Source organism: Aotus nancymaae, unplaced genomic scaffold (assembly GCF_030222135.1).
Source record: "Aotus nancymaae isolate 86718 unplaced genomic scaffold, 86718_ANA_hifiasm-v0.15.2.pri h1tg000029l, whole genome shotgun sequence".
Classification (NCBI taxonomy): Eukaryota; Metazoa; Chordata; class Mammalia; order Primates; family Aotidae; genus Aotus; species Aotus nancymaae.
Window position 1 is genome coordinate 38,864,192 of NW_026988442.1, and position 13,088 is coordinate 38,877,279.

Consider the following 13,088-nt stretch of genomic DNA (forward strand, 5'->3'; position numbering starts at 1 on the left):
TTAAAATTAACTTTTAAGTTGTGTAAAATAACATAGTTGTATGTTAGAAAAATATTCATGTCTGAAATTTAAGAACACACCTATTAGTCAAAGGCTCCTCTAATTTTCTTGTAGACTTTATGTCATGTTTTGTTTTGTATTTTTTATTGATTTGGCTTATCAAGGATTCTGCTGCATCAGTAAATTCTTTCCCTTTTGACTTTTCTCTCTGAAAAAAAAATTATATTATTTTTAAACGTTACCAGTTAACCTTCAAAGGAAAAATAAAGGCTGAAAAAAACCTTTAAGATAAATTTGGTTCTATTTATACCTACAAAGAAAAATAAAAAGTCAATTATTTAGTAAGCTTGAGCTTTGTTAGGCATTAAAATAACCCAAAATAAATATTTTAACAGAACTGTACATACTGCTTTGTAGACATTTTTTAAAATGTCTACATTTCTATGCATGAGAGTAAAAGACTAAAAAAAGAGAAGCCATGATAAACCTTTAATCCAGTTAAGAAGAACAAAACAGAAATTACTATCAGATATGAAAGAAGGGCCATCACTGCTGATCACACAGACATTAAAATGATAAGTCAATATTATGAACTCCATGCCCACAAATTTGATAGGCTAGATGAAATGGACCAATTCCTTGAAAGACACAATCTACCAAAACTTACACAAACAGAAACAGATCATCTCACTAGGCCTTTATCTATTAAATAGAAGGAATATTTGATATGCTACCAAAACAAAACACCACATAAGAGTTCACTGGTGAATTCTATCAAACATTTAAGAAAGAAATTATGCCAATTCTCCACAATCTTCTAGAAGATAGAAGAGTGGGAACTACATCCTAACTTAGTCTATGAGGCCAGTATCTCCTCAATACCAAAAGCAAAGACATTACAAATAAAACTACAAACCAATATCTTCCATAAACACATACACAAAATTCCCCAATAGCAGCAATATCAGCATCAAATCCTACAATGTATTAAAAGAATTATGAACCTATGATCAAGTGGAATCTATTCTAGGTATGCAAAACTGATTCAGCATTTGGAAATTAATATACTTGATCATATCAACAGGCTAATTTAAAATTGTATCGATTGATACACAAAAAGCATTTGAGAAAATCCAACACAGATTCATGATAAAAACCCTTAGCAAACTAAGAGTAAAGGGAAACATTCTCAGCTTGATAAAGAACATCTACAAAAACAGTTATAGGTAACCTCACACTTTTAATGGTGAGAAACGAGATGCTTTTCCTCCTAAAATTGGAAACATGGCAAAAATGTCCCCTCTCATTGCTTATTTTTAACATTGTTCTAGAAGTCTTAGCTAATACAATAAAACAGAAAAAGGAAATAACAGGTATACTGATTGGAAAGGAAGAAATAAAACTGTCTTTGTTCACAAATTACCTCATTGTCTATGTAGAAAATCCCAAAGAACTAGCAACAAAATGACTGAAAGTAACAAGCAATTATAGCAAGATTGCAAAACACAAGGTTAATAAACAAAAGTCAACCACTTTCTTGTAAACTAGCAATGAACAAGTGGAGTTTGAAATTAAAAACACAATATAATTTACATTAGCATGGCTGAAAGAAATACTTATATATAACAAAACATTTACAAGAGAAAAACTACAAAACTCTGATGAAAGGAATCAAGGAGATCTAAATAAATGAAGAGATATTCCACATATATGAATAGAAAGCTCAAAACTGTCAAGATGTCAGTTTTTCCCAACTTAATCTATAGATTTAACACATTCCTAGTTGAAAGAACAAACAGGTAGAGCACAGGGGAATTGTAGGGCACTGAAGCTATTTTGTGTAATACTGTAATGGTAGATACATCACTTCACTACATATTTGTCAAAAAACAGAATGTACAACAAAGTGTGAAGCCTAATGTAAACTAAGCACTTGAGTTAATAATCATCATGTATCAATAATGATTCATCAGTTCTACCAAATGTACCACACTGATGCAAGATGTTAGTAACAGGAAAATGGATAAATGGGTATATGAGGAGTATCTGCACTTTCTACTCATTTTTGGTACTAAAATTGCTCCAAAAATAAATAGGTTTTTAAAAAGTAGGACTATAAAATAAGAATTATTCTCAGAATAATTTTAGATAACTTAGTTTTAATAAACTCTAATAGTATTCTTAAAGATAATGAGATCTCCTGATTTTATATTTACTTTTCTCTAGTTATCAGGCATACAGGTTTTTTAATTAAAGCAAAATACACAAAACTCTAATATACAAAATTTACTATTTTAACCATTTTTAAGTTTATCTATATGTACATATTTTATTGCACTTTAGGTTCTGGGGTACATGCGAAGAACATGCAGGATTGTTGTACAGGTACATACATGGCAATGTGGTTTGCTGCCTCCATCCCCATCACCTGTATCTGGAATTTCTCCCCATGTTATCCCTCCTCAACTCCCTACCCACCGCTGTCCCTCCCCTAGCCCCCTCAACAGACCCCAATGTGTGATGCTCCCCTCCCTGTGTCCATGTGTTCTCAATGTTAAACACTGGCCTATGAATGAGAAGATGTAGTGTTTGATATTCTGTTCTTGTGTCAGTTTGCTGAGAATGTTGATTTCCAGGTTCATCCATATCCCTACAAAGGACATAAACTCATCGTTTTATATGGCTGCATAGTACTCCATGGTGTATATGTGCCACATTTTCCCTGTCCAGTCTATGATTGATGGGCATCTGGGTTGGTTCCAGGTGTTTGCTATTGTAAACAATGCCACAATGAACATACGTGTGCATGTGTCTTTGTAACAGAATGATTTACAATCCCTTGGAATATATACCCAGTAATGGGATTGCTGGGTCAAATGGAATTTCTATTTCTAGTTCCTTGAGGAATTGCAACACTGTCCTCCACAGTGAACTAATTTACACTCCCACCAACAGTGTAAAAGTGTTCCTATTTCTCCACATCCTCTCCAGCATCTGTTGTCTCCAGGTTTTTTAATGATTGCCATTCTAACTGGCATGAGATGGTATCTCAATGTGGTTTTGATTTGCATTTCTCTAATGAGCAGTGAGGATGAGCATTTTTTTCATGTTTGTTGGCCTCATACATGTCTTCTTCTGAAAAGTGTCTGTTCATATCCTTCACCCACTTTTGAATGGGTTTGTGTTTTTCTTATAAATTTGTTTAAGTTCTTCTTTGCAGATTTTGGATATTAGCCCTTTGTGAGATGGGTAGATTGCAAAAATTTTTTCCCATTTTGGGGGTTGCCAGTTCACTCTAATGATTGTTTCTTTTGCTGTGCAGAATCTCTGGATTTTAATTAGATCCCATTTGTCTACTTTGTCTTTTGCTGCCAATGCTTTTGGTGTTTTAGTCATGAAGTCCTTACCTATGCCTATGACCTGAATGGTTTTGCCTAGTTTTTCTTCTAGGGTTTTTATGGTGTTAGGTCTTCTGTTTAAGTTTTTAATCCATCTGGAGTTGATTTTAGTGTAACATGTCAGGAAGGGGTCCAGTTTCTGCTTTCTGCACATGGCTAGCCAGTTTTCCCAACACCATTTCTTAAACGGGGAATCCTTTCCCCATTGCTTGTTTTTGTCAGGTTTGTCAAAGATTGGATGGTTGTAGATGTGTGGCGTTGCCTCTGAGGCCTCTGTTTTGGTACTAGTACCATGCTGTTTTGATTACTGTAGCCTTGTAGTATAGTTTGAAGTCAGGTAGCGTGATGCCTCCAGCTTTGTTTTCTTTTTGCTTGGAATTGACGTGGCTATGCCGACTCTTTTTTTGGTTCCATATGAAGTTCAAGGTATTTTTTTCCAATTCTGTGAAGAAAGTCAATGGTAGCTTGGTAGGGATAGCCCTGAATCTATAAATTACTTGGGGCAGTATGGCCACTTTCAGGATATTCTTCCTCACCATGAGCATGGAATGTTTTTCCATCTGTTTGTGTCCTCTCTTATTTCCTTGAGCAGTAGTTTGTAGTTCTTGAAGAGGTGCTTCACACCCCTTGTTAGTTGTATTCCTAAGTATTTTAGTCTCTTTCTGGCAATTGTGAATGGCAGTTCATTCTTGATTTGGCTCTCTTTAAGTCTGTTATTGGTGTACAGGAATGCTTGTGATTGCTGCACACTGATTTTGTATCCTGAGACTTTGCTGAAGTTGCTTATCAGTTTAAGGAGATTTTGGGCTGAGATGATGAGGTCTTCTAAATATACAATCATGTCATCTGCAAACAGAGACAATTTGACTTCCTCCTTTCCTAACTGAATACCCTTTATTTATTTTTCTTGCCTGATTGCTCTGGCTAGAACTTCCAATACTACATTGAATAGGAGCAGTGAGAGAGAGCATTCTTGTCTAGTGCCACATTTCAAGGGGAATGCTTCTAGTTTTTGCCCATTCAGTATGATATTGGCTGTGGGTTTGTCATAAATAGCTTTTATTATTGTGAGATATGTTCCATCGATACTTAGTGTCTTGAGAATTTTTAGCATAACGGACTGTTGAATATTGTCGAAGACCTTCTATCTATTGAGATAATCATGTGGTTTTTGTCTTTGGTTCAGTTTATGTAGTGAATTACATTTATAGACTTGTGTATGTTGAACCAGCCTTACATCCCCAAGATGAAGCCTACTAGATCGTGATGGATAAGCTTTTTAATGTACTGTTGCAATCGGTTTGCCAGTATTTTATTGAAGATTTTTGCATCGATTTTCATCATGGATATTGGCCTGAAGTTTTCTTTTCTTGATGAGTCTCTACCAGGTTTTGGTATCGGGATGATGTTGGTCTCATAAAATGATTTTGGAAGGATTCCCTCTTTTTGGATTGTTTGGAATAGTTTCAGAAAGTGTAGTACCAGCTCCTCTTTGTATATCTGGTAGAATTTGGCTGTATCTGGACCTGGGCTTTTTTTGGTTGGTAGACTATTATTGCTGCCTCAACTTCAGACCTTGTTATTGGTCTATTCAGGGTTTTGACTTCTTCCTGGTTTAAGCTTGGGAGGGTGCAAGTGTCCAGTAATTTATCCATTTCTTCCAGGTTTACTGGTATATGTGCATAGAGTTGTTTGTAGTAATCTCTGATGGTAGTTTGTATTTCTGTGGAATCTGTAGTGATATCCCCTTTATCATTTTTTTATTGCATCTATTTGATTCTCCTCTCTTTTCTTTTTTTTATTGATCTGGCTAGTGGTCTATTTTGTTGATCTTTTCAAAAAACCAGCTCCTGGATTTATTAATTTTTTGAAGGGTTTTTGTGTCTCCATCTCCTTCACTTCTGTTCTGATCTTAGTTATTTCTTGTCTTCTGCTAGCTTTTGAGTTTTTTTGATCTTGCTCCCCTAGCTCTTTCAATTTTGATGATAGGGTGTTGCTTTTAGATCTTTCCTTGCTTCCCATGTGGGCATTTATTGCTATAAATTTTCCTCTAGGCACTGCTTTAAATGTGTCCCAGAGATTCTGATACGTTGTATCTTCGTTCTCATTGGTTTCAAAGAACATCTTTATTTCTGCCTTCATTTCATTGTTTATTCAATCAACATTTAAGAGCCAGTTGTTCAGTTTCCATGAAGTTGTGCAGTTCTGAGTTAATTTCTTAGTACTGAGTTCTAATTTGGTTGCATTGTGGTCTGAGAGACTGTAATGATTTCTGTTCTTTTGCATTTGCTGAGGAGTGATTTACTTCCGATTATGTGGTCAATTTTAGAGTAGGTGTGATGTGGTGCTGAGAATAATGTATATTCTGTAGATTTGGGGTGGAGAGTTCTGTAAATGTCTATTAGGTTTGCTTGGTCCAGATCTGAGTTCAAGTCCTGGATATCCTTGTTAATTTTCTGTCTCATTGAGCTTTCTAATATTGAGAGTGGAGTGTTAAAATTTCCCACTATTATTGTATGGGAGTCTAAGTCTCTTTGTAGGTCATTAAGAACTTGCTTTATGTATCTGGGTGCTCCTGTATTGGGTGCATATATATATTTAGGATCTTTAGCTCTTCTTGTTGCATTAATCTTTTTACCATTATGTAATGCCCTTCTTTGTTTCTTTTGATCTTTGTTGGTTTAAAGTCTATTTTATCAGAGACTAGGATTGCAACTCCTGCTTTTTTTTTTTTTTTTTTTTTTTTTTTTGCTCTCCATTTGCTTGGTAAATCTTCCTCTATCCTTTTATTTTGAGCCTATGTGTATCCTTGCATGTGAGATGGGTTTCCTGGATACAGCACACCGATGGGTTTTGACTTTTTATCCAATTTGCCAGTCTGTATCTTTTGATTGGGGCGTTTAGCCCATTTACATTTAAGGTTAATATTGTTATGTGTGAATCTGATCCTGCCACTTTGATGCTAGCTGGTTGTTTTGCCCATTAGTTGATGCTGTTTCTTCACTGTATCGATGCTCTTTACCATTTGGTACATTTCTGGAGTGGCTGTTACTGGTTGTTCCTTTCTACGTTTAGTGCTTCTTTCAGGAGTTCTTGTAAGGCAGGCCAGGTGGTAATGAAATCTCTGAGCAATTGCTTGTTTGTAAAGGATTTTATTTTTCCTTCACTTATGAAGCTTAGTTTGCGTATATGAAATTCTAGGTTGAAAGTTCTTTTCTTTAAGGATGTTGAATATCTTTCCTTTGTGGGTAACCTGACCTCTCTGGTTGCCCTTAGCACTTTTTCCTTCATTTCAACCCTGGTCAATCTACTATGTGCCTTAGGGTTGCTCTTCTTGAGGAGTATCTTTGTGGTGTTCTGTATTTCCTGGAATTGAATATTGGCCTACCTTGCTAGGTTTGGGAAGTTCTCCCGGAAAATATCCTGAAGAGTGTTTTCCAGCTTGGATTCATTCTCGCTGTCACATTCAGGTACACTCATCAAACATAAATTAGGTCTTTTCACATAATCCCGTATTTCTTGGGGGCTTTGTTCATTTTTTACTCTTTCTTTTCTAATCTTGCCTTCTCGTTTTATTTCATTGAGTTGATCCTCAATCTCTGATATCCTTTCTTCTGCTTGGTCAATTCAGCTATTGAAACTTGTGCATGCTTCGCGAAGTTCTTGTGTTGTGTTGTTCAGCCCCATCAATTCATTTATATTATTCTCTAAGCTGTTTATTCTCGTTAGCATTTCGTCAAACCTTTTTTCAAGGTTCTCAGTTTCTTTGCATTGGGTTAGAACATGTTCTTTTAGCTCAGAGAAGTTTGTTATTACCTACTTTCTGAAGTCTTGTTTCTGTCAATTGATCAGACTCATTCTTCATCTAGCTTTGGTCTCTTGCTGGTGAGGAGTTGTGATCCCTTGGAGAAGGAGAGGCATTCTGGGTTTTGGTGTTTTCATCCTTTTTGCGCTGGTTTCTTCCCATGTTTGTGGATTTATCTACCTGTGGTCTTTGTAGCTGGTGACTTTCTGATGGGGTCTCTGAGTGGACGTCCTTTTTGTTGATGACAAAGTTATTTGTTTTTTAGTTTTCCTTTTAACAGTCAGGCCCCTCTGCTATAGGACTGCTGGAGGTCTACTCTAGACCCTGCTTGCCTGGGGATCACCTGCAATAACTGCAGAAGAGTAAGGGTTGCTGCCAGTTTCTTCTTCTGTTTATCTTTGTCCCAGAAGGATACCTGCCAGATTTCAGCCTGAGCTCTCCTTTATGAGGTCTCTTTGGATATACAGGGGTCAGGGAGCTGCTTGAGGAGACAGTTTGTCCCTCATAGGAGCTCAAGTGCTGAGCTATGAGCTCCATTGTTCCATTCAGAGCTGCTGGGCAGGTACATCAAGTCTGCTGCAACGGAACTAATAACCGCCTTTTCTTCCCAGGTGTTCTGTCCCCAGAAGGTGGGGCTTTATTTATAAGTTCTTGACATGCTGCTACCTTTTTTCATAGATGCCCTGACCAGTGAGGAGGTAGCCTAGTCAGTCTGCCAGCAGAGGCATTGCTGAGCTGCCACGGGCTCTGCCCAGCTGGTGTGTGAATTTCCTTGCGGTTTTGTTTATAGAGGTATAGTTAGAACTGCCTCAGTAAGGGCAGTCTGCCTCAGTAATGGTGGACTGTCTCTGTAATTGCAGACTGCCTCAGTAATGGTGGACTGCCTCAACAATGGTGGATACCCTTTCCCCCACAGAGCTGGACCGTCCCAGGTCCAGCTGTGCTTGCTGTGAAACTCTCAATCCAGAGCGTTTCAGATTGCTGGTCTTTGTGGGGGTGGGACCTGCCAAGTCAGATCACCTGGCTCCATTTCAGCCCCCTCCTTTTCTTTTCAGTTGAATGGGTGACTCTGTCTCCCAGAAGTTCCAGGCGCCAGTTGAAACGGCACCCAGATTTGTGTGAGTTTTTGTGTGGAGACCCACTGCACTGGCTGAAACAGCCATGCTGAAGACTCGTGGTGCTTTTCCACCCAGGAATCTCCTGGTCTGTAGGCAGTAAAAATTCGTTTGGAAATGCGGTGATCACTCACCCTGTGTTCTCGCTGGGAACTGCACGCCAGAGCTGTTCCTATTCAGCTATCTTCTCATGTGTTCTTATACATAACAGGTAGTAAGTTATTACTTAATGTACCCTTAAGATTAGAGTGCAGACATGGTTTACTTGGCTTGACAGAAATGTAGCAAAAATGAACCTTCTCTAAAATACTGTATGATTTCAGAAATTCCAGTATAATTGGAGCTAGTGTGGGAAATCTGTGCCGTTGAACTACGAAGGTTGCTCTGGGGTGACCCAGTAAGTAGAAACACAGTATCAGATAGATGACTACCTTAGAAGACAGTGATCCATGGAAGTGGTGGGAAATTCTACAGAGGGACACAGGTAGTGACTCTATGAAGAACGGAAGACAATTTCTGAAAACAGGAAGTTGATTTTTTAAAAATCAGAGCACAGCCTAAAAGATTATTAGGTTTTGTGCTCCCAGAAAATAAATGACTAGCTCAGAGAAATTATGTGAAATTATTCTAAATACCAAAGAAAGCAATTTAAAATTTAAATTTAAAGACAAATCTGTGTTTAGACAAAAAGGACCTTATTTCCCCTGGGACTGAGGAAGTAAATAGTAGCTAAGATGAGAAAGAGAAAATAACATTAGGAACTAAGCAAAAAGGGACCCAAAGAATATGATTAAAGAAGAAAACAGCCAAATTAGGAACAGATACTGAGTTTCATGTTTAAAAAAGTTTTTTAAAGGATGCTGGTCAAGACAAATTAAATAATGTCTAATTATATATAATAATTGCAAATTATCTCTTAAATATCATTTGCACACTCAGATGCTTCATTGTGTGAACATTTTACACTGACTCTAGAAATTTGTTTACCCATGTATCAGCATTACTACAAAAGATAAATGAAAATAAAATCCTACAAAACCTGGATTATTTTAGAAACATCAAAAAGCAGATTGCATTACTTGCTATGGAAATGTATTCTAATTTAACAATTTTTCTTAATCTGCATTTTGATAGTTATGAAAAAATGATTTACCCATAACTGTTACAAAAAGTAAAATTTTCTCCGCTGGAAGTCTGGTGGCAAAGCAGCTAAAAATGTCTTAGAGATGTTCTCCAGAGATGATTAATCTGAAAATGAAAGTGGGAGCTCTAATAATGATGAGTAACAGTTACAACAGGACAGTCTCTTCCAACCCATTTACATACTTTCTTGCAAAACCTTCTCAAGGTTAAATGCATTCATCCAAAAATACTTGAGATGCTACTGTGTTATAAAGCTGTGCTACAATGTGCAGGAAAACAAATGTTGAATAAAAGTCTATGATTACAGTCCAAGAGGGAAAAAAACAAAATAACCATTTATTAAAAAGAAAGGTAAGAATTATAAGAGATGTACAAACAGTTCTATATGCATATTTGAAAGGAAAGAGTGGGAGGAACCCAAAAAGAAGAGATAGGAGCTGCATGGTTCATTAATTCTATACATATTTACATGCCTGATACGTGTCTTGTACTATTCTACCTGAGCTAGGACTAGGGAGAGGTGAGGGAGGAGTTTAAGGAGGAATTCTCAGAGTCTGGGCCCTGAATTAAAAAACAAGGTATTAAACATGTTAAATATGTAGCAATTAATCAAGCTTGCTTTCTTCCTTATGTTATCAAGTAGGCGTCTTATGGATATGCAGAAAGCAAAACACATTGAAAACTCACCATTTTTTTTTGTTTCAAATCCCAGGAATTAAGTTCAGAAGTCAATTCTTTCCCTGCTTTTCTATGACTTTTCACATTTTTGCTAGTGGAAGGATTTTTATTGCAAGTAGCAGTATTCACATCTTTTGACAATATGTATTTCTTTCTATAAATCAGCGATTCTTCAATTGTCTTATTTAAGAGAACTGATTTAAAAGTAGTTTCAGATTCAACAGGCCAATCACTCTGCTTGGTATTTTCAGTATTTTTCTGCTCTGAATATTTAGGATGATTTTGTTGTTGACTGTGTTTTTTGCAATCTTCAACTTCTGTTTTATCTATTTTGATATGGTCGGTTCTTTCTTTCTTATATTTCACTTTTGCTGTTTCTTCAGAATTATTATCAGATATTGAGGAGGATGATTTTTGTTTAGTAAGTTTTTTATTTATAACAATATCTAATGGGGGAAAATAAGAAATTCTCATTAAATTAATAAGTTGACAATATGTAAAATTTGTTAAATTTATTTTAATGATTGCTAGACATTTCAGAAAATTAACACTGAACTATTATATACAGATAAAACTGTAAGTTTTACCTTGATTAAAGGTGTCTCCTGATGAAATACTTGCTCTTTGGTTACTACATAGTTCAATGTTTGTTACAGGTGTCCAACATGCCCATTTGCTGTGCATTTTATTTCCACAGATGTTGTCTAAAACACCAGGTAATCTAGAAAATGAATTAATTTTCTTAACATGTTAACAAAACAATAGCCTATGACTTTCAGACCTTGATTTTTAATGTAGTCAATGTTTACTGAAGGAAATGTATTATATATGTGTAAATAATGTGTAAATACATCTTATCTTACATGTTCTACTGTATATTTAAAGTAAGTTAAAGTTCTACACATTTATTGTTTACACATTTTAAAAATTTCATTTACTTTAAGTCTCTCAACTTGGAAAGAGTTATATCAGTCTATAAGGGGGAAAAACCATATATATCATTCTCCATTGTGCTGTCATAACAACACTTGGGAGATGATTAATGTTATATTCTAAATGTAAAGTCCTTTTCCTTCAAATCTGTTATATGCACTAAAAAGAGCATTGATAGATACTAAATGATTTGATGATTTTCTCATGCTTACGTAGAATGATCTCTTGTTTCCACTGCCTGTGAATCAGGTATGACATCCTGGAGTTCATCTAAGTAAAACAAACACAATAATATTTTCATTTTTTTCATGCAGTTGGCAGAAGGGTTAGTATATAAGTCTATAAAAGTTCACATATTGGGAGGAATGGATTGATTTTGTTTCCTCTCTCTCTCAGACCCAAACTTCTGGGGAACAGAGGTTGTGTATTTCCTTGTAACCTCAAAAGTTCCTTTCACAAAGCCAAACAAATTCTTTGTACATCTTTTTCTTTTCTTTTTTTTTTTTTTTTTTTTCAAGACAGAGTCTTGCTCTGTTGCCCAGGCTGGAGTGCAGTGGCTCGATCTCAGCTCACTGAAACCTCCGCCTTCTGGGTTCAAACAATTCTCCTGCTTCAGCCTGCCGAGAAGGTGGGACTACAGATGTGTACTACCACGCCCAGCTAATTTTTTGTACTTTTAGTAGAGACGGTGTTTCAGCATGTTGGCCCAGATGGTCTTGACCTCCTGACCTCATGATCCACCTGCCTCTGCCTCCCCAATTGCCGAGATTACAGGCATGAGCCACTGCACCCAGACGAATCAATGAAAGCCGGTGGGGTTAAAGGAAAATACAGGAGTATATGTATTTTCTTTAGAAAAAAAAAAAAAAAAAAAAAGGACTAAAATCAAACCACAAGTTACTTACTAAAATTTTGGTTCAGGAATTCAATGTTCTTATTTTCTGTGTTTTCTACACATTTAGTGGTTTTAACATGCTATAAACACAGGAAACATGTTAATGTAAACTTGAATTAAGATGTTACATGAAAACAACTTAAACATCAAAGTATTAAGGTTTGAGTCTTTTAAAATAAATCTGCCTTGCTATGAAAAGTTGGATATTATTTTCATGTATTTCATAAATGTTATGTCCATTTTTGAAAATTCTCCATCCTAAAACACAAGAAAACTGTCACTACAGACAAGGAGGCAAATGATCACATACATTTTCTGATCACATCCACAGCTAGCATAATAATTCAATTTTCATCTGTAACTGACAATTTCTAGAATCCATGACAAATCTTTCCTGTTGCTATTGATTACACAGCCTGCTTTATCAATTTTGATATGGTTTGTTCTTATATTTTACTTTTCCAGTTTCTTCAGAATTATCAGATATTGAAGGGGATGATTTCTGTTTAGTAATGTTATTTACAACAATATCTATTGCATTGCCCAGGTAACTTCTTTCCTACACCAAGCTTCCCTATTTCCATAGCCAGAGATACACACTTAATCCAAATCAAATACAAATCTGCCACTATTATCAGAAAATAAACCCTTTAGTCTAAGATATTTTGCCTCATCCTGGCTGCCTTTCCTTCTTACTCTAGCCAATTATTCTCCACACTGGGAGGGGAACATTATGGAAATACGCAGGTGTGGTTTGGGTTGTCACAACGACAGAGAGATTCTCCTAATAGGTAAGCACAATCCTAGCTAAGATGCTTATCATCTTACAACATTTAGGACCATGTCATTCAACTAAAAAATAATCTTTTTATTATACTTTTAAGTTGTGGGATACATGTGCAGAACATGCAGGTTTGTTACATAGGTATACACGTGCCATGGTGGTTTGCTGCATCCATCACCCCATCATCTACATTAGGTATTTCTCCTAATGCTATCCCTCCCCTAAGCCCCACCCCTTGCTGTCCCTCCCCAGCCCCTCAACCCGACAGGCCCGGGTATGTGATGTTCCCCTCCCTGTGTCCATGTGTTATTGTTCAACACCCACTTATGAGAACATG

General features: G+C 36.3%; 1 protein-coding gene across 1 annotated transcript in view; it reads right to left on the reverse strand.

Moving 5' to 3' along the window:
- Positions 1-13,088, reverse strand: part of SYCP2 (synaptonemal complex protein 2) — a 66,181-nt gene that overhangs the window by 24,011 nt on the left and 29,082 nt on the right. The window contains exons 19-23 of the mRNA XM_064382562.1: positions 11,978-12,047; positions 11,285-11,342; positions 10,727-10,860; positions 10,149-10,585; positions 81-208 (exon numbers count right to left, since the gene is read on the reverse strand). Of these exons, the coding sequence (XP_064238632.1) occupies positions 81-208; positions 10,149-10,585; positions 10,727-10,860; positions 11,285-11,342; positions 11,978-12,047 (827 nt within the window). The remainder of the gene's footprint in view (positions 1-80; positions 209-10,148; positions 10,586-10,726; positions 10,861-11,284; positions 11,343-11,977; positions 12,048-13,088) is intronic.